This window comes from Cyphomyrmex costatus, unplaced genomic scaffold (genome assembly GCF_001594065.2).
Source record: "Cyphomyrmex costatus isolate MS0001 unplaced genomic scaffold, Ccosl1.0 scaffold55, whole genome shotgun sequence".
Lineage (NCBI taxonomy): Eukaryota > Metazoa > Arthropoda > Insecta > Hymenoptera > Formicidae > Cyphomyrmex > Cyphomyrmex costatus.
The window spans coordinates 736,004-758,622 of NW_017279708.1; the positions used below are offsets into that span (position 1 = coordinate 736,004).

Genomic DNA, 22,619 nt, shown 5'->3' on the forward strand with positions numbered 1-22,619 from the left:
GGGGGGGGAAAGATTACGACGTGAAGGAGATTTTTTAGTGGGATATATAAATTTGTATATTATATTTAATAATATATTTCGAAAAAGCGACGGCCGCGGGTCTGTTCGGCGAGGCCGTCGGCGAGACGGGGCCAGGAACCTCGTAGTTTTATGCGAGGGATCCCGCTCGCGTCGTACCACCGTAAAGGAGTACCCTCGCCCAGACCCGTGACCACGCAGTTATTTATCAAGCGTAAATATTTAAATGATGAAAGATGGAGAGGGAAGTAGTGAGAGAGAGAGAGAGAGAGAGAGGGAGAGATTTGTATTAAAGCTTGTAAAGAAGAAAAAAGTTGCGAAACGGAAGGAAGTGCCAAGGGACAAGAGAAATACGTTCGCACAGCATGCAAAACTAGTACAACACAGCAATAGATTGCCGAATAGAATATAGAATGCAACGATAACAGAGGCAAAAATACAGAGAACAATTACAGTGAAGCGCAGGTATAATGAGCAAAAGGAAAGATAACAGAATGGGAGATAGCAAATACGGAATCAAGCCCTCGTTTATTCTCACGGTCGACGAATCATTTACGCTACTTTGAGACCAATGTCATATCACGCGTCATCTTTTTGATTTCCTTTTTTTGGCCCATACTTTCAAAATTTCGATAAAGAGAGACAATCCGGACACCTGAGAGAAGAAGAATTAAGCACGACGCGAAGCGAGACACGCGAATCGCCCCTATCACAGAGAGATCCATCGTCGCCGAGGAGAGGTCCGTATGACGGATATACGCTCCATCAGCAGGACTTCGTCGAGTCGGCTTTCGATGGGTACCATCGCCCACCCGCCCTCTTTTCGAATATCTCTTTCTAAATTGAGCGAACGAAGCTTTTGCTCCGGGAAAAAACGCGGCGTCCGATACTTCGATGAGAGAAACAAATCCGTTCATTTTTCTTGGAACGTCATATTCGCCGATCTCTGGCGCGTAAAAAAAAGATTTTTCGAAAATTGCTTCAAAATTTTTCAAAAGTTTAGGTTAGTGTTTACGAAATTTGAAATTTGCGAATTAAACGTTAATCGCTGCGTTCTTCCCGCGGACAGATCTATGTGCCCCTGCATACGGAAACTCACACCTTTCGCTCGTTTATTGGGTCTTTCAGTTTGGATATTTTCGTTGCGACGAATTTTTTAGAAAAAATTTAAGGTTAAAAAATTGGAAGAAAAGAATGAGAAAATAAAAAAAAGAAGATGAAACTTGTTTATTTTTCAAACGTTAACAAACAGAAACAGCCTCTTTGATCAGGAAAAACGGAAGAGAACATTATTCGACCGATTCCTCAAGCATTCAGAAAACGCTAAGATAAAAAAGAAGAGAGAAGAGAAAGAGGAGAGAGAGAGAGAGAGAGAGAGAGAGAGAAAGAGAGACAACTTGCTCGCACGCTCGAGAGAAAGAAAGAGAATGTACAAATCAAACAAAATAACAAACGATGATTGAATAGATGAAATTATTAATATAATAATAACTTAAAGAAAGAGAAAGAAAATTTTTAACGTTATAAATTATTACGTGCGCCCATGAGGCGCGCGAAAAGTTAGAGGCGAGGAATATAACTTAATCTACTGGTAGAGATATCGACAAACAAATGTACAAAATCGATTTATTGCTAAATGTTAGTATTCTAGAGTATTTTACTGTCGAAGATCGCGTAAAAAGTGAGGATTATACTAAGCTCGGCTAAGATTGTACTATTCCGGCAGATTAAGCTTAAAAATAGAAAGTTCGAGCGAAAAAAAGTAAAATTTAATGTCATTCCGCCGAAAAAGAAGACACAAATGTCATCGTTACATTAAAAAAAGAAACAACAATCAGAAGAATCAATCAGTAAAAAGATAAGAGAACACTTCAACTATCATGCAAACGAAAAGTAATAAGTATTGTATCCGTTTTTCTTTGTACGAACGCGCGTTCTAACATCGTCAATGTGTCTCTAATGACTCTCGCACAACGCAGTTTTATCCGATCTTCCGTCACGTTCTTTCATTAGACGCAGTTTTGTATCGTAATCGATAAAGAATTGACATCTTTCATGGGACATCGCCGAACATTCTTCAGTAAGTTCAACAGAATTCGTACAAACGCGTGAACAATAATTAACACACGCATCGTATCACTTACTTACGAGTGAAATTGCAAAAAAAAGAAAAAAGTGCACAGACGGCAGACTCTCAGGCGAATACGCCTACGAGCGAGAAAAGGTATCAAAAAAAAAAAAAATAAAGGAAGAAAATAAAGAGAGCGTCTAACGCGTAACAGCTACGCGATTCGCAGTATATATCGGACTTTCCACGAAGATACACTCAGATAAGAGAGAGAGAGAGAGAGAGAGAGAGAGAGAAAGCAAGAAAGAGAGAGAGGAAGAAAGAGTCAGACGAACGAGATGCTCGAACCAGGATGCTCTCGTTTACATCGATCGATCATTCACAATCCAGGACCAGTCATAAACGCAGCACAATTCTCTGCGGACGGCATCCAAATGCGTCCTTCACAAAACCAAATGCCAGCGCATACAACAGGAGTTTCTCCGAAGTTAGGAGTTAGAGCTCTTTTCTTATCACTATGATAGCGAACCTCGAGGAGCAATGGAAGCGGCATTTGATCCGATAAAAATCGATTGGTGCGATCAAATCCCTCGCGAGCACATCTTCTCGAGAAAAATGGAGACAGCTGACTTGATTTCGATCGATATCCCTCGATTTCGCGAAATTGCCATGGGAGGAACATCCTGTATGCACGCAGTAACGCATCCAGAAAGGAGAGAGGAACGAAGCAACGCGCGCGTTTCTCTCGACCGACATTATTCCGTATTACTCTCTCCACCGACATTACTCACGACTCACCGACAAGATATATTGATATATAAAAATATATATATGTTTACATATAGGTACATGTATTCCGGCATGCAGAATCCGGACGATCGATCCCGCATCACCGCGATCGCGTTCGCGAGCAACGTTTAGAGAAAGACAACTCGCGTCCAGGGTCGCGCACCCGCGGCCCGTTTGGAACTCAAACAGATTGCAGGATACTTGTCTTTAATTAATAATAGCGACTAATAAGTAATAATAGCGATAAGAAGTGATTTAAACCGATTTTTAATATTAAATACACGTCACGCGCTTCTCGTTCAAAATGGGACGGGAATCGCGTTCGCGTTTAAGTTTGGGGGGTGATTGACAAAAGCAAAAGTAAAACAGAGATGGCAGATCGCAGTCAGAAGAGGTAGATTATTTTGGGCTTTAGTATTAGGGTTTCGATAGAGATTTGGAGTAAGTGCGATTCGGGTGCAGAAAAGGGGTGATAAGGCCGCCGAAAAAATTTCAAGGGGAATACAGTCGCTCTTTTCATCACGAAAATACATCACGTAGCGACGTAGAGGGACTCGATCGTGATTGGCCTCGAAGCTATCTGGATAAATTGCAAATGATATTTTACTATAATAATCGGAAATTCCACAATTATCACGAAATGACCGCGAAATTTAAATTGAATTGGCAATAAAATATTAAGGGGATAATTAAAAAGAGAGAAAAAGAAAAAGTAGCTACCTATCTTTATCCTCTTCTCGGCTTTTTATCCAGATATTTTGGGCGCGATCGGACGTCCATTTGGGAAAATCAAATGATTATAGTACTTTCGGCAAAGGAAACAATTCTGGGACCGGGCACGTGGCGGCAATCGAAGGCCTTATTATACACACTTGGGCATTGTTATTACTGTGACAGGTTGATATCGCTAAACAGATAGTATATATCAGATAAGCTCCTTGAGCGTGTTGTCGCGCCTCCAGAGATGATAGGGACATAGATGGAGAGAGGTGAGAAGAATGGCGCTTATTTTAACGCTAAGTGAGTGAAGAAATGTGTATGGAAAATGTAATGTAATTGGTAAGGTGATCTAGACGAAGCTAGAGAAGAGTAGAGTGTGACAGAGAGTAAAAATGGAAAAGTGATGACGACGGTGGGAGCCCGTTGAAGGGACTTCCGGTGTATTATCTATTATTATCCTATTGTTGCCAATAATGGGCATTATGATGAAGAACCGCGCGGATATGTAACTTATTCTCTACACTGCATTTATCCTTCCCCCGATAATCCCCGAGAAATATACCTATGTATACATAGTTACGCAGCGCATATACACTATACATCTGTTGTACATAGATATATATTATATGTAAAGCTTAAACTTAATTAACGTAAGGCGGATGATTAGTCGACGTGCCAGATTATGTGCAACCCGTAAATAGCCGTTCGTCGAACGGGGCAAATGAAACGAGTGAATGAGATGGAAAGGATGCGAGAGTAACAGTTTCGTGCGTATGTGTGCGTGTATGAATGTGTGAAAGAGAGATAGAGCGAAAGAAGAGCAGAAAAGTTGAGCGACATTTTTGTACGCAGTTTTCCGCACAGGTGTGCCTCGTCTCACTTTGCTACCAAATTTTGCGACTGATTATATATTCTAAGGAATGATCACACCGCAAGAAAGCGATCGCACGGTGACAAACGACGTTCCGCGTCGAGAGAGACGAAAGAGAGATGAAATATTCGACTTTCTTTTCTCTAACATCACACAATAAAATTATCAGACACGATGACTGTCACACGTTGGAAAATATTTTATAAGTGAAATAAGATTTACCGGCTTACGATTATTGTAAAAAAAAAAAAAGAAAGTAGACACTAAGTAGAAATCGCGGATTCTTTTTCATGGAAAAGCGGACGGTTTAATTTCACCGTGCGATCAGGCTCGATTCAAGGTACGATCTATCGATCGTTCCTCACGATAGTAACTATATCTCACACATAAGGCTGTTCACACACTGCCAACACTGAGATGAGGCGACCGATCGGACGCTGTCGCGAGACAATGTCGAGAGACGAGATTAATAATACTAAAACCCAAAATAGCCGTTTCCGGGAGAAAGCGAGAAAACTCCGCACACGGAGTGGAAATATGACGCATAAAAAAGAAGAGAAGGAAGCAAATTCTTTTTTTTCTTTCCTTTCACTCCGTGTTTGCGCGAGAGGAATGAATAAACAGGGAATTTACGTAATACCATCGCTACCTCATAAGTTTTACAAGAATTCTATGAAATTAAAAGAAACGAAAAAAGTGAAAAAAAAATGCTGCCAGGCGCACAAAAAAAAGAGAAAAGAATAGTTGTTCGCGTTTTCCTTCCGTATTTTTAATCTTGGTTTTTTCTTTATTTCTTATTTTTTTTGTCTTTGTTTATTCACTTGTTGCACCGAGCGAGAAAAAGAAGATAGAATCAGCTCCGGCAGAACGCTCGAGCGATCGGCGGAAGGACTCCTTCGGAACACGATTCGGGAACAGGACTCTTGTTCACTTATGCGTTACGTTCCGTTGTTAATTTTCCTTTTTTTCCGCCATTCTAGTTTAACATTCGTGCGTGATGCGCTTGTTCATTTTTCCCACGGTTCGTGAAAATGTCGCGCTGTCGATCCGTACATTCATTGTCAGATAACAGTCTGCAGATCACGCGCTTGCGACTTTCCCTGCTTGCGGCGATACCGATTTTTTGAAACGACGCACACACTCCCGGGAAGAACTATGTTTTATACCAAACATAAAATAGCGTTATACTACCGCCGATAATCGCTCAGACGCCGCTTTTAGCCCGGCAGTGGTATCATTTGTCTTCAGGTGCTCTTTACGTTAATCTCTATATGTATATATATATATATATATATGTGTGTATATATATGTATATATATATGTATATATATATATATATAGTAAGGCGATTATATATTAGTGCATATCGATCATGTTCCGATTATTTTTAACAATAAATAGTAATACAAAATATATGTATACACATAATGCAACATCGATTTTCTTCCGATCATTTAAATTCCATCTGGCGTAAATGATGCGTGAACTGTGCCCGGATCGGAGCACGTGTCTTAATTGGAAAGAGATGCAAAATTTCAAAAATCATATAGTTATAAGATATGCGGAAATGTTACTTGGTAATAAAATAATGAATAAACACGAGTTGTGCTGTAATCCAAAAATAATATACGAACATGTTCGGAAGCTGATTCGATGACTTTTTCAAGGAATCCGCGGAAAAAATCTCCCCCTTCTCCCTCGTCAGCTCGATGATAAACCCGGGCTGTACCACTGCCGGGTTAACCGACCTGCTTTTCAACATTATCCTCCGATCACAATGTCCACTTACAGCAAGTCGAAATGCACGTTGTACATATGTACATGTGTTTATAAAATAATGCTCTATGTACATACGTTGCCGCGAGTCGAACGGATCCTGGTGAAATATCTATATACGACCACAATTTTTTACTTCCACCTTGTAATCCAATAACAAACACACACGGTGATTTAAACGGGACCACTACTCATAATGAAATTAAACGCGCGTCACAGAATTCCATCGTACTCACTGAATTGAGGAATCAACTCTTTATGCTCGATCTATACTACCTTCAATTTGTGCATCGTCCGATAATATTTGAACATATCTACTGAATTCTTTTAAAATTCCATTACTTTTACCAGAGATTGAATTAATCTATCAACAATATTCATAATTTTTTTAAATTAATTGCAATTTTTACAAATTTTGCAAATGCTTATTATTATGTTCAATAACGTCGAAAAAAATTGCTTGATTGAATCAACAGATTTATGTAAAAATTAATTACTTATTGCATCCACAACGCGCACAACTGCCGTGATTATTAATGCAAGATTTTTCCCAGGATTTTCTCGACTCGTAGCGTAATTCGCTTCATGATTTCTCGTTTGTGTTAACGCAACATAAATTAGATATAGAAAAGGCGAATCAGGAAAAAGAACATCAACAGAAGATACAACAATGGGCAACACTTTTCAGCAACATATAAACAGCGATAGCGCAGTGTACTAAAATATAGAAAACAATAAAAGGATGATGTATAAAAAATATGTCGATCCTCAGGAAGAAAAAGGAAAATTCGGATTTCTTTTAATGTAAATTAAAAATTATAATTTTGAGAAAATAATCAAAGCGTTAATCTTCATCCCAAGAAATTGATGAAGAACTTGATAAAAATGTTCAAGTTATAATTAGAGGAAAAAGTCGAAAGTAAATCGAAATTTTTTGAATAATCAAAACAGCGTCGCAGTCTTCATTGAGGACAAGATCAATTTGGTTCGAAAATGAAGACCGTACATCGACCACGAATTAGCAATTTCAAGATATTAAAAGCAACGAAAGACGCAGCCAATGTGAATTTTGGGACGTTTTAAATTCGAAAAGGAAATCTATCAGGGATTAGATTAAGAGAATTCTAACATATAATCAAATTAAAAAAAATAATTATCAGATGTGCAAAACTGGGATCGTCATTAACCGCGATACGTATCAATGACGATCGCGCAAGTTTACAAAAAAAAAAACTGCCATGACGAAAAAGGATTGATAAATTAATCTCAAATAGGTTTTCAAATGCTATAATAAAGAAAGAGCAGGACATAATGAAAGAAAGAAGCAGTTGAATGCGAAATGCTTGCAGCAACGAGAACGCAGCTTTCGCGCAGCAGAGCAAAAGACAACGCAAAAGGAATATTATGTATACCTGAAGAATGAAAAGAGAAGAAAGAAGAAAAAGCAACAGTAGAAGAATCGGTCCGACCCTGCACTACGCTAGGGCGACCGAAGGGCCAAACCTCATTAGCGCATTAGAAAGAAATTTTGAAGTAACGTAACAAATGACAGCGATATGCTACATAGACACCGACATGTCTACGCCACATACACACACATACTATATAAATATATATATATATACTTTTATATGTATCTCTATTATATAGAATATACCTACATTATTATTAATTATATATATGCACGCCGAGATACGCGCAGAAGGAGAGGAAGAACGGAAGTACACACCCATATAATGATGGTTGCATGCATAAACGAAATAATAATAATTAATCGATAATCATAGCAAACGCGGCGACGCCGCGCCGTCTCGCCGTTACTATAGTAAGTAGGGGTGAAAAAGAGAAAAATGCGAGGAACACTACACAATAGCAAAAGGAACACTGTATTCATGGAGGAAATGAGTGAGGGAGAGAGAGAGAGAGAGAGAGAGAGAGAGGTGATGGAAAAAGAATGCAGGACAGATGCAATGCATCTCAAGAGAGATAGCGTAATGTTAATCATAAGCAAAAGAAGGGAGATGGAGAATAACATTGGGAGGGATCTCTCCGCAGCCATTTTCTCAATCGAAATATCGATGCCTCGTGGTCAGGAGAGTCAGATTTGGAATTTAGATTTGGAACGAGCAAAAATATCCCGTTTAATCTATCCTCCTTTCTTCATGGAAAGACTAATTAAAGTACATCTCGCTTGATTTCGCTCTCGCTCGTTCTCGCCCCGAGGTGTCGATACGCATATACACGCATATATAGATATATGTATAAAGGTTATGCAGTGCAAACGGAGCAACCTCCGCGCTTGCATTTGCTTCACACTCGCTACGTTAAGTGTAATGAGCCCTTTAATTTATCTTTTCTTTTTATTTTAATTTCGGCGGGATTCTTTTGCGACTTGAATCATCATCGATCAAGGGAATCGAGAGGATGCTTTCAAGTCGAGCGATCGGCATGAAAAAAAAATGGGGAAATCGAGCTTTTCCGCGGTTAAGACAATTTCGCCGTAATTAATTCATTTTTGTCTACTTTAGTTTACTTTAATCGCTACTATTTCTATCTATAGAGGAAAAAGTTCTATATAATTGCTGCTACTTACTACTACTACTAACATTATTCCTATTACTACTAGTGCTACTAGCCACTGTATATTTTTGTGTGTTTGGCGATTTTTTCTTGATCTTTGCAAACGTCCAAAGAAACGTGAAACACGCGTTCCTCATTGATTCTCTAAATTATTGAATATTCTCTGTTATCTCTTAAAGTCGTAAAGCGTTTATCGGGGAGACAACCAATAATAATTAACTAAAATGCTTGCAATAATTATAGTTTTAAATTGTCGTGAAACTTGCAGCATGTCAAATGATTTAGGACAACGTAGTCGTCCTTCATTAATCCTTTTGCTTTAAAGTAACTGTTGAGAAATATCTGAAACGGTTAGACTACTTCGAGCATTCATAGACACGTGAATAAAAGATAAAAGGAGAGAAATGAAGGAATTTTTCTTTTTTTTTTCAAAGGAACACGCGTTTCTTTCTTCAAAGATCATCCTTTTCGCGAGCTATCCTTTCCGCGTGAATTCGCAAAATTTTGTGCGTCGTCGCGTTATGATTCTTTTTCGTTTGCTTTTTGGCATTTGTTCCGTTGACTTTTCTTCTATTACATTACGTATGAAATGTTTTCCTTACTTATTGGTTTTTCTCAAGACACTTTACAACCCATTGCGCCATTCCGAATCGCTAAATTTACGCAGATCTCGTCATTGATGAGTGAAAACAGACGTACATTGATACACACGCGTAGAAATGCAGCACGTGGCGCATAAAACTTTTCGATATCGAGAGGAAACAGAAAGCTGCAGTGTTTTTAGTGGGTAAAATGTTTACTACATACTACATACTCTATATGAATAATCCTTATTAAGTACACGAAAGCATAGAAAATAAAATGTTCGTAGGCATATAATAAGGTAGAAAAAGAAAGTAGCGGGGCTTTCCTCCAGATGCGAAATTCAAGTTTCGTCTATCACATCTCTACATTATTATCGAGATACTAGCCAATCGCCAATTATTTTGAAGAAATCGCATCAAACTCATGCTTTTCGAAAACTGCATGAATCTTCTGTAATCATTTCATTCTTAAAAGAAGCAGATCAGTCTTTGTAAGGATATGATTTTTTTTTAATAATTGGCGTAAGAGTGTGTAACGATTTTCAATTTAAGACTTTTCGGTCAAGGAAGAAAAAAAAGTCGTTTCGGAATTTCTTTTTGAAGTGCTAAAGAAGCACGCGAATAAACGAAAAATCGTTTTCGGGAAATTTAAGAATACTATTTCTGGAGAGAGAGCAACCGCTAAGATGTTTTCTTTTCGGATCATAAATTTAATAGGCGCACACAAGTGAGGAATTGCCATGTGTTACTTTGATGAGTGACGTTGAAAGCGAATCATACTGATAGATACAAAAACAAACATGCGTATACAGGACGAGGGTGAAGCTGAATTCGTTATTACATTTTAGAGCCGCGTTATCTTTCTTTCCACGAAGATACATACGTGTTTCACGCTTAACGCTTTACGTGCGTCTGGATTGAAAGAAAGTAAGAAAGAAATTGGTTGTACAGTGATAAAAAGAATATTATATTTTTAAACTTTATTAAGATCAGGAAATTGTTTTGACACTTTCAACAGATCTCTGCTTTCTTCCAGTTTGGACACACGAAAAATTTTATGGCTAATCGTGCGTGTCGCGCTGTACATGTTATAAAAAAGGAAGAAAAAGAAACGACCGATTCTCTCCGTTTATAACAAATATGTAAAAGTTTATTAAGCCAGATTTATCATAAAAATTTATATTATATACATCGAGATATATATATATATATGTACACATATATATGTATACATATATGTATCTCTCTCTACACCACACACACGCCATATATATTTTACAATTTTTCTTTGATTTTAATACAATACAAGTAACAGAGATAATAGAATATATGAGAGATTTAGAATGCGTGCGAAAAAAGTGAGCGTGAAAGAGAGAATGGAAGAAAGAAAGGGACAGAGTGTGAGAATGAAAGAAACGACGGGGAGTTATATATGGAAACCGAATGGCATTTAAACGTACCTATTACATGTTAATTAATTAACTACGATTAATATTTGTAACCCGCAAAGAGAATCAAGTCTTTCTACGCACCCTTTGTTTTTATCACGATCGAATGTCACGCGATTTCTCTACATTATATATCAAATCATATATGTGCAATAGTTGTTACAATAGACCAATGGGGATTCGAAAGCACCGGCGTCGAGACGCCTGGCGTCGCGACGCGCCTACACGCAAACTACCTCGCAGATTCTGAAGCTATAAACGTAAACGTAAGTCATCTGGCATGATATAGCGCATAATTTGCTGCCCAAGAAATGAAATTTATTTTAACGATGCCGAAAGACACAAGGGATGAATAACGTTTTAGCGATCGATACGTGATACAAAATTGAGTGGAATCGCAATTGATCAGTGTAATTCCATAATTATTTGTCTTTCTCGATTTCGTGTAAATTTTCTTTCTGACAATATTTTATTAAATATTTTTTTTAATAATTAAAAAATTGGTAAAATATAATAATTGTAAATCTATATACAGAATATTTATATTAATTAATGCGTATAACATTGTGATTTCAAAAATTAGTTCTATATAATCGCTTTCGTCGAAAAAATTCATAATAATCGTTGAAGAGCGAATCGATACAAATAATATATTTACGTTCGTTGCGTTGAAGCTCGAGGAGAAAGAAAGAGAAAGAGGGGAGAAGACATTGTCTGAAATATCGATGTCACTGAAGATTACGACGATTCCATTCGCAAATGGGCTAATCGATAACGCTGTTCGAGAGAAATTGATTCAAGACGTTCTTTCATCTCTACGGGGAAGAGACGTGCAGAGGATATTGGGCGCGAGGCAAGTCTGTAATAATAATTATTCATTCGCGATTACATTAATTATCTTTGAAACAGAAGGAAACCGATTCTGCGCTTATCATTGCCAGTGGATTTAGCAAATTCGAATACCGATGCGAATTAACGAGACGAACGGTCCCAGCAACGCGCGACAATTATGCTAATAACACAGGCAAAGGAACCCCACCCCACATCCCACTACCCCCTCGTACAATAGAAAATAGTTGCAACGTGCGAGCGTAGCAACGACGATAAACAATTACGAGATAATAGATTATTGCGTTTGCGTGCTCTGCCGGGGGGGATGGAGCACTCCCATGCTCTCGATACAACCCTATTTTCTCGGGCATCATCGACGTCCTGCGAGTGCTCCCCCTCGCGAATGTATATAGTATAGGGTCGCTAAAGTTACGGACTTTTCTCGAGAATTTCTGATATTCTTAATCACGGATTTTTTTTCTCTGCTCTTTTGTATTTAATTGTTGCACCAATTTTCGTAAAGATACGATAATAATCATAAATGTTTCGACAAGCAGATATTATTACGGAATTCCGGCGAATGTTGTATCCCAAATTAAGAAAAACACAGAAAATAGAGGATATAAACAATCTTAATTAATATTAATGTTAATTAATTAATTAAAAAGTAAGGAGACCATCACTGCCAAATGTATTGCATTTATTTCGGGAGTCGATTTTCCGGAAATTCTTAGAAAAAGTTTCATAGTATCGATAATACAACAAGAACTTTTTTCTTTAGAGAGAAAAAAGAATTACGGTGGGATATTCTATTTTGCAAAGAATGAGGTAGAGCATGAGTGTAATAATTGACATCGATCACTCGTGATTAAGAATAAAAGAAATATCATCGAGAATATCCGTAACGACGATCGTCAGAGCCGACAATCTGTTATATTTCGCTGTTTGCCAATTCGTCCGAAAGTTCCGAGTTTGCGAAGAAAAAGCCGAGTCGCATAAAAAGCGACGTGAATGCTTCGAAAATCCGGACTGTTTAGAGTTGCTTCCTCGGAACTCCCTTCGGGCCTTTGGCGCACGACGATTTGTTATTATGCCGAAATCTGTTAGTTTTTTATCCTTACATATTAGTGTTGAAGAAAAATAGAATTGCCGTTGTGTTTATCTTATTTTTTCATCTAGTAAGAAAAGAGAAAAGTAGAACACGAGCAAAAGCCAAGGTAGAAGTGTGAGGCGTCGGCGATATTTCGTCGCGCCCTCAAACGATAAAATATCTGGAAGAGAAGAGATTCTGAGTGAACACGGATGTACGCGCGCGTATATTTTTCTTTTTGTAACGTTAACGCGCCTGCGAACCTCGGTCCTCAATCGATCCTGTCAACGTAAAACATTGAACGTTACCCAATATACGGGAATTTTCCACTTCTTTAAAAATACATATGCGCTTGTGTATATATTATTTATCTGTTGTCGAAAAATTGCAAACAAACGTTAGGTTGCAGAGAGATATATAAGAAGATCAATAGCAGTAAATGCTTAATGTATCAATAATCGAAACAGTCATTTATTACGATTGATTAATGACTGCACTAGTTGACGTTGATTTTACCATTAGAGGACATTAACATTACATTTCTCTTGTTTCCTTTTTCGATTACTTTGATCAATAATGCAATTTAATATCAGGGTAAAGCGAGGATCGAAGCGAAGCGTGTGCGGAAGCGAGCATTGGCAAACGAGAACGAGAACAATTCCTCACACAAACGAGAAGAAAAAAGAGAAAATTCCGAGTAGAAAAATAGAGAGAGAGAGAGAGAGAGAGAGAGAGAGAGAGAGAGAGAGAGAGAGAGTGAGAATGTAATGGATGAACGAGAAAATAATGGGCACATGCAGATGAATCAGATTTAATTGCAAATCATTAACCATATATCTTTAATAAAAATCTATTTGAATGTAAGCGCGTTAAAAAATGCTATTAAGGAGAACAGTATATAAATGTGTAACACTTATATATGATAAAGAGCGCCCGGATCACGGAAGAAATCAGGTAACTCACGAGTATAGGTTTCGAAGAGAGATCTCTTCTTTCTCTTCTTTTTTAATTGTTCGTTTATTTATTAATTAATATCCGTTTAAATGCTAAAAACGATGCAAAACGGCCGAGCGAGCAGAACAGAAATGAAGAAGAAATACGTTTAAAGTTTTAAATTTACAATAACATCGAACATTTCTACAGAATTTCAGATGAAAAGAAGAAGTTTCGATTTTCAAGTAAAAATAATTTTAAAATTATATAAGAATCTCTTAATAGGAAAAAAATAATTTAATGAAACATTTGGGGCCGTACTTAACATATTTCACTTTTTTATCTGGAATTCTATAGTATACGTAATGTGTAGACTAGTATATACACCAAGTGTGCGCATTACAGATAAAAGTGAAATGTGAATATATACTTGAAGTACTGAAAAATTGTTGACCGCACTACCTACATTAGCTCAAATGTACTTCCCTTGTGTTAGAAGTCAATGGTCGAGAATTTTCTCCATGCCGCTCAGCTCGGTCGGGTGTTTTCGTTTTCTTCCAACTACCGCTTGCTATCAGTAATCTTAATTGTCCGAGAATGGTTACACACGAACGAGAATCGCGACGCGCGATTCGACAGACGGAGATATCGAGCTGACAAAAGATAATGCGAACGTGAGCCTCGAAATCTTACCGTCACGAAATGCTCCCATCGATAATTAACGTCCATCCGAAATTCCTTCCATCCATAAATGCATACACACGTAAATACAAACGCATATAATATACGAACACACACATAAGCGCGAGCAAAATTCCTTCATATGAAAATTTTCCGCAAACTTTCCGCTTTTTCTCCTCTCGAACTCTGTTTTCCACTGTCTCCCCTGTCTCTTTTCTCTCATCAGTCCACGCGGAAAAATAAAACAAATTGATACATGACCACATCTGTAATCGAAACAATTTTTCCCACTCAGCTTTGAACAACTAAACCACCGATAAATAACAGTTCTTTCTTTCGGGAATGCATTCACGAGGATAAGGAAGTAATGAGAAATCGATGTGTAATGAGTTTATGTGTAACATTCAATTGAGGATTGTATGTAATTGTATATATATAAGTACAATGCAGTTCGTGAGTTAAGATACATTCTCCTTTTTCTACCATGAGAGAAAAATAAATTATTCTAGTTAATAAAAAAATTATCTGTGCATGTGTCTCATCGTCTCCTCACCATCGTCCTTTCATATTAATAATTGTTCTATTGATTTCACGAGGGTTTATTATTTTTATTTAGGCAAAATGATGTATAAGATATTTTAATTAAAATTTTTTAATATGTCATGACAAAATATTTTTGAAACATTCTTCCATAGCTTTATATTTTATATGAAAATAATTTTTCAACCTACAATTTAAATATTGTCTCTTAATCTGTTTAATGAATTTCGTCTCCTTCCTTTTCTTAAAACTTGCAACACGTGTAAATTAAGAATTTTTATTTTTAGTATTTTATTGTTGGTCCTTGACACATTATCATATAATTTCATTCACAAATTCTTAATTAGGTAGCAAAATTACAGCTTCTTGTATTTAAAAAAAAAAAAAGTTATCTTAAGGGAAAGGAAAGTGTATATAAATTTTTGTTTTCTAAAGAAATTTATTCCACTTTAATTACCATGGATATAAAACAATTTTTGAAAACAATATTTGTTAATTTTGTTATTAAATATTTAATAATTAAATAATCTTTAGTCGCTCTAGCGCAAAGAATTAGTACGTACTATACATAACATTTGCGAGAGAAACGCTAACAATGACGACGATCGTTTCTCACTCCAAGTATATCTGACTAATGATGCGAAAAATGGAATAAACGAGATCGATTAATTAAGTAATTACACGAATACGCGTTTGCGTCGCTTTAACGCGCATTATATCTAACATACGATGCGCTACAAACGATCGTAACGTTATTTGTATCTAGGACAGGTATATACACATGAGTCCATTTAAAGTGCATAAATATTACATTGCTCAAAGCCCATTTATGTATATATAATACCACACACACACATACACGGAAAGAATTGATGCGATTGACAATAGCGCCATAATTCTATCCGCAAATCAATACTCCGACAGACAAAACTACACGTTACGAAATCTCGAACACTTTCTTCCCTTCTGCTGTGACTCTTTATCACCGTTTTGTGTATTTTATCGGCATAGCCAATGCGGCATACCATAATACGATAAGCCAGCTGACAACAAGAATTATCTTCGCTTATTGCTTAATTAATCATCTACGATTTAAAATATCTTGGACGTCATTAATCAGCTCTAATTGGCTGTTTCTTTTTTATTACAATTTTATCTATAAAATAATTAAAACTAATAAAATAAAACTATCCAGTCAAAGTTATCATTTTAAGAGAAAGAGCAAGAAGTTTTACTGCTGGAACTTCTGCTGGACTAGATTCGAGAGATCTAAGATTGATTGATATCGATGACATAGAATCGTAGATGTAGGATACTTGTCTTTTTATCTCTGGGTCAACAGTGTAAGCTATAATTTCAATGATAATAATTACGCCATTAGTTTTACATCAATTATCTTCAATATCTAATACGATCAACCCATTAAACGACTTACGATGTCAAAGTCAATCACAACGTCTGTGTTGTTCAATACTGCAGCATTTTTAAGGAATTATTTTTAAGGAAAGTAAATGATACTTAAGTGTTGCTGTCCAAACGAGATCGATTCTTTATGTAAATGCGCAATTTCTTCTATGGACAGTCTTAAAACGCAAAAATGCATTTAATCTCGACATGATGAGCCCTCTGTCTGAATTTTGACTGGATCACCAGTAAAGGGGAGTCAAGATAAAACTTGACACGGATATCCTAAGAGCAACGAACGTATTGCAGTTAGGTAGGTCTGAGAGCACCAACCATATCGCCCAGCAGTCGCTCCACGCTGACATCGCCGACCGTCGGTTTGAATAACAACTCATGCAGGGTAGCACGGCAGAGTGCACGCGCTGGTGGTAAGAGCAGCAATAACCGACCTACCCTGCGTGCATCCCTCTCACAGAACACCGCCACCGTCTGTTCCTGCAATGCCGACACTCGCCCTGGCTCGCAGAGGTTTCGTGACTCTGAACAATTGGAAAATATCTTAAAAAGAGTTGCAACGTCAAACAAATTGGAAAGTCCAAACGAATATAAAAATCGATTTTGCTAAGCTACTTGTTAATTATTTTCGTCAGTTCTTTACCAGGCAAACAAACTGTATTAAAAACGAAAATAAGCAACTACGCAATTGATGAGAATTATAAACTGTTCCGAAAAAATTGTTAATAATAAAAATAAGTATGTATAGTTACAATGTATGTACTTTGAATTATAACACTGTGTGACCGATTTCAACTTTTAAAATTTTCCAAAGGGTTTGATTGTGTCGGCCCACTATCATTTTCCCAAGAGATTTGGTAAAGTTAGATCGTAGAAGAATGGGGCATAAATATTAATTTCGAGGAGTACCAGTTGCGCTATTCTCATGGTTTTGAGATCAAATATTATCACAAATACATACACGCACATACATACACATACTCACACTCACACTTATGAGATAGCATTAGATAGTAGGATCTGTGAAGCTGGCACGACATTCTGTCGATATCAAAAAAATTACAACAGTTCCAGTAGCAATTTTCATAGTTCTACAGTTCTACCTAGAAATAAAAAATAGTTCCGCAGTTTTAATATGAAAAAAATTAAAATGTAATTGTGATTTTAAATTTTCTCGGGAAATATCAAGTAGAAAACTACCGTATATTAGTAGATGATATGATGACCGCTTTTAAGAATATCGGCGTTCATATGTCATTGAAAATCCATTTTTTACACCACCACCTTCAATTCTTTGAAAAGCAGCTTGCTACAGAGTCAGACGAACAAGGTGAAAAATTTCATCAACAAATCATGCAGATGGAATGTCGATACAAAAGAAAATTTCTACTTTCCATGATTTCTGATTTTTGCTGGTCAATTGCTGAATAAATTTAATAGTACATAGTGTAACAGTGGAGGATATTTGTTTAGCGCACGAGCGCCCGTGCCGACCTATAAACAAATATGCCCCCACTAGCTACACATAGAATTTTTCATTACAAGTGCTCGTCGTAATGTGCCCTATACAGCAACGTTTTTACGCAGAAGAGTGGAATTAGAGAAATAACTCAACAGCTTGAGGTATTGGCTATTTACCGCATGCAAAAGCGTTAAGGTATAGGGCACATTACGTGCACGCGTGATAAAAAAAATATTAACATGCGCATATATTTGTTATCATATATATATTTGACCTCAAATCGCACTACCTGTATTCCTCAAAATTCATAACTGTAAATTGATTCCCTATTTTTGTACGATCTAACTTTGCCAAATCCCTTGGGGAAATGGTAGTGGGCCATGCCCTCGACATAACCAAACTCACGCGCCCTTTGGAAAATTTTTGTGGTCACACAGTGTAATTGAAGCTTTAAATAAACGAAGCAAGGAAGAAAAAAGATGATGAAAAATTTTGATTCAACTTGCTCACCCGCCTTGAAAAGAACTATGGCTTTCAAGCACGCGTACTCCGAATGATCTACCCTCAGCGTGGAGCATTTTGCTAAAAGTTCCCTCAGTCTCCTCGCTTTGTCGAGGAGAACGTCCCTCCTCTCTGTTGGCAGATCCATGGACACCAGAGTGGTCTCATCTACGGGAAAGTTCCACTGTGCGGCTGTCAGCACGAACAACTCGCTCCACGACTCTTCCAGAAGAATAGTTTGATCTCTGTAAGGAAGCTGTAAGAAAAAACAAAAGCATGATTGCCTTTTACTTTTAGCGAGTATAAAAATTTATCGTGCTTACATTATCTTCTTAATTCAATTACCCTACTCAATTTTATACGTTTTTAAATTTATACAAATAAGTTATATTTAATGTTGTTTTGTTTTATCTTAACGAAAAGAAATGTTGAAAAGTTTAATAAAAGAGGGAACTTGATAATGGAGCTTACTTGCAAAAAGGAATGTATACTTCTCGCCCATCGTACAGCGAAAAAAAGTAACTTGGCCGCGAACTCATAAATATTTTCGGTCGGCAGGAGGGATAAACCTTGCATAGTATATTCCGATGAGATAGAAGCGATAACTGGTGGCGCCAAGCGAGTGTTCACTAATTCCTCTACAACAAATAGATAATTCATTTAAATTTCCTACTACATGTACGCGACAACAAGAAATATTGATTTTACATCCATTCGGAGAAACTCTATCACAGAGAAACTCTAAATTATTTATTACAACTAATCTATACCTTTTGATTCGATTCTGACATCGACAGTAGCCGCTTCCTCGGAACTGGTAACTTCGTCTTCCTTTGCGGTAGTCATAGACAAGGACTCTGGAGACGGTCGTGGCAAGAAATGTGCTATACCAAGCAACATCCAACATTTTTATCACGAAAAGATCGAATAAACATATATTCAATGATCCGCTTATATTTATTGCTTACCGACGGACGGAGTGAATGTTGGTACTGTGGGTTTGAAGGGGAACAGTGCGGGATACAAGAGGGGATGATAGGTGCTGCTTGCAGGGTGATAGACATTCGGGATGCCCGTATACAGCCCCGAAGAAGTTCTCCTCGCCACAGCAACGAGAGAAGACGTGCTCCTTGGTGCTCTCTCGTGTTGCACAGCTAAAAAAATAATGTTGTTAAAATGGAAAATTTCCCGTTTGGTCATCAGAAATTTATATATCTACTGCACTATATTTAGATACTTTAATATTAAATTACTTTTTATATATTTGCGATTTAATAAGTATTATATGTGCTCTCATAAAAATTTTTTTGTAATATTTCAGTAAAATAATAATAATTTTTATTAAAGATTAATATACAGCTCTATATAATTAAAATAGATAATTACTACAATCTCTCCACACAATTGCATGTTCGTTTTTGCACAAGAGAAGAAGAGAGAAGCGTGAGTGCAGTGGCTCTTTAATGGCACCACCCGCTTCTCCCCTCGCTAATTGATATCTCAGCAATCAAGTGTTTGGATTATCGCTCGACGCATAAGGGGGCCAGAGGTGTTTACAAAAGCTGTGAACGCCAGGCTGCTTCTGACACCGCTCGCCACCGGATCCTGCCGTTCGGTAAGCAGAGGTATAGAATTTCATGTGGATATGTGAACGTATAGGATGTAAGATGGCGAAGTGTGGACACTTCGCTTTTTCCAGACCGTTTCCCTTTCGTCTCGTGCCAGCCGAAGAGTCACTGCGCATTGTAATATCCAACTCGCAGTACTTTGCGGATATATTCTATTCTACTGTGAGCGCATCTAAAAGCTCTGCGTTGTGTTGAAACGCATCGTTTACTTATCAATATAGAATATGAAGCTTATCCCGCAAGTAGAACGGAATAAGGCGGTCGATATTTTTAAACGTCTACACGAATAATAATTTATTATTTCTGACAAAAAAATCGCGACTCCTTCGTCGTTTTTTCTTGCGCAACGTTAAATAGACAAGTGTTTTATTTAGCCTTGTTTCCTAAATTAGCAAAATAGAGATTATAATTTAAAAACATGTAAATTTTTTTTGCAAATAATAGAAAAAAACATGTGATAATTATACGCCGAAACATTTCGGTTTCCGTTAAAACTCGACCTGTCAAGTTCCAGGGAGTTCTGCGACTGTCAGATATACATCTCTCGCTTAGCCACACTTTACAGAATATTTCCGTGTAAATATATCAAGTGCTGCTCTGCGGTCTTCGCAATCGGGAGGTATCACAATAATGCTACTTCTTTTTCTTTCTAAATATAAAATAGACAAATATATATATATATATATATTATTAAAAGCGGATTTAGATGCAAGGATCAGGTGCTAAAAACTAGAATATTTTAGAATCTATCGCGATATTACAGAGCCTACAGAGCAAAGATACAGTTAAAATTACATATATACTCTAAAATCTTTGAAGGGGAATCTAACTCTAAACTAAAAGTGAAATCGCACTCTTAAAAATTGAGCCATTTTTTTATTAACACTTAACTGTTATCCTTTGTTACTCTTAAGAAATAAATTTTACTTTAAAGATTTTAGAGAGTACATTGATAACGTGGATAATGTTCGCATTACGCTGCAAACATAAACAGTCTAGAGATTCTATAATAGACAAAGAGAGAGAAAGAGAATTATCCATGTTTGATTCTATCAAAATTCTAGGAGGAAAAATTTTATCTCCCTGTATATATATATATGTATTATTTCATTCTATAACTTAACTGTCTCACAGTATAATTTTAATCAAAGTTACAGAGTGAGATAGTATAAGACACTTTGTTTTTTTCCAACATAGAAAGTCTATTAATCACTGACAAAACGTATCCAATCATCACTGACGTACCGTCTCGTTTCATGTTGACTTGAAGACACTTTGTGAAACGGCAAGCTTGGCACTGGTTGCGCCGCGATACATCCACAATGCAGCGCCCATTCTCTTTGCACACGTAATCTAAATTCCTGCGCAAATAAAATTTCAAGGTTTTCTTTATGAATCGCGAAACTGCGAAATTCTCTGAGAGAGAAAAAAACGCAGCCGGCACAATTATAATAAAAATAAATAGCAGAGCAATTAACAAATCTATAGGGATGAGATCACTTACGAATATTACTTATTAAATCAGACGAGAAGTCAATTACCTCGCGTACCTGCGGATAGACCGCTTGAAGAAACCCCGACATCCGTCGCAACTCGGCACACCGTAATGTTTCCCGGAGGCCTTGTCCCCGCAGACCTTACACAGTGTTTCCCCACGTCCGTTCTCGTCCATTTCCGACGAATCTGTTTTCAATGAAAATCGACTTCATAGAAAATATACATTTTATATACATTTAGCGCTTTTTTCTAACTCACGAAACGGTATATTTTGCATCCCACAAGAACCAAGAACTATAGTAGTCTTTATTCTTTACATTAATAGGTATTTAACGGTAAAAAGTTTAAAACAAAGTTGAACCAACAAAATGAATTCATCGTGGATAGTATAATCATTTATCTATTATTCCTTGAAATGTATATAGCTTAGGGATGTGCACAGAAGTACAGACTATCGATATTTTGTATCAATATGCATCTCTCGAAATACGCAGTATTGATACAGCAATATATTGATTGGAAATGATTCGATATTAGAGAAAATCGTTACCTTTTTTGCATGTTTTATTATATAAGGATATGCGGAGAGCACAAACTTTCGATATTTTATATCAATAAAATATTCAATCAAATATAATCAAAATACGCAGTACTGAGCGCTCAAAGTGAGCGGTTGTAGTACTGAACGTACCCATTGACTATGAAAATGAAAAAATGACTAGGTGAACAAATTCACTAATTTATCAATAAAATTATAAATAGTTTAGGAAACTTACAAATGGGAATGAAAGAGAAATCTCTCAATAGTGTCAACAAGATAAATATGAAACATTCCATTCTTTCCAAGTTATATCATTTTAAATGCGAAAATTTGTGGGGATTTCAAGCAACGCGAATTTATGCGATTGAATTTTGGAAATACAGCTTTCTATAGAATCAATTAATATCTAGGTTCCAGATTCGATATGCTAGGAAAACTAAAAGTTTCGATGCAAATATCGAATATCAAAAGGATATTTCAAAATATCGATTATATCGGAACATCCCTAATATAGCTCAGAAAGGATCGAATCTCGAAGAAGATTGCTGAAATGTGGAATCGAACACTAGCGTCAGAGAGTCATAACATGTCGCGCTAAAATGCCGCTTCGAAGCACGATATTTTCCCTTGGCACAAGAGTGC

General features: G+C 36.8%; 1 protein-coding gene across 1 annotated transcript; it reads right to left on the reverse strand.

The window, feature by feature from the left end:
- Window positions 1-16,642: 16,642 nt before the first annotated feature.
- On the reverse strand, window positions 16,643-21,611 carry LOC108779118 (nuclear receptor subfamily 2 group F member 6). The gene is made up of 7 exons (XM_018546474.1): window positions 21,490-21,611; window positions 21,185-21,300; window positions 19,280-19,465; window positions 19,082-19,195; window positions 18,783-18,949; window positions 18,321-18,567; window positions 16,643-16,872 (listed from the first exon to the last, which is right to left on the reverse strand). The coding sequence occupies exons 1-7, from the start codon at window positions 21,609-21,611 to the stop codon at window positions 16,643-16,645; spliced, it is 1,182 nt and encodes a 393-aa protein (XP_018401976.1).
- Window positions 21,612-22,619: the final 1,008 nt, after the last annotated feature.

What these genes read in the sequence shown, in the direction of transcription:
- LOC108779118 (XM_018546474.1), bottom strand. Translation starts at nt 21,611, where the DNA reads ATGGACGAGAACGGACGTGGGGAAACACTGTGTAAGGTCTGCGGGGAC. An exon ending in TTCAAGCGGTCTATCCGCAG is followed by an intron (nt 21,301 to 21,489) that starts GTACGCGAGGTA and finishes TTATTTGCGCAG; the next exon opens with GAATTTAGATTACGTGTGCA. An exon ending in CATAGTTCTTTTCAAGGCGG is followed by an intron (nt 16,873 to 18,320) that starts GTGAGCAAGTTG and finishes CCAATTGTTCAG; the next exon opens with AGTCACGAAACCTCTGCGAG.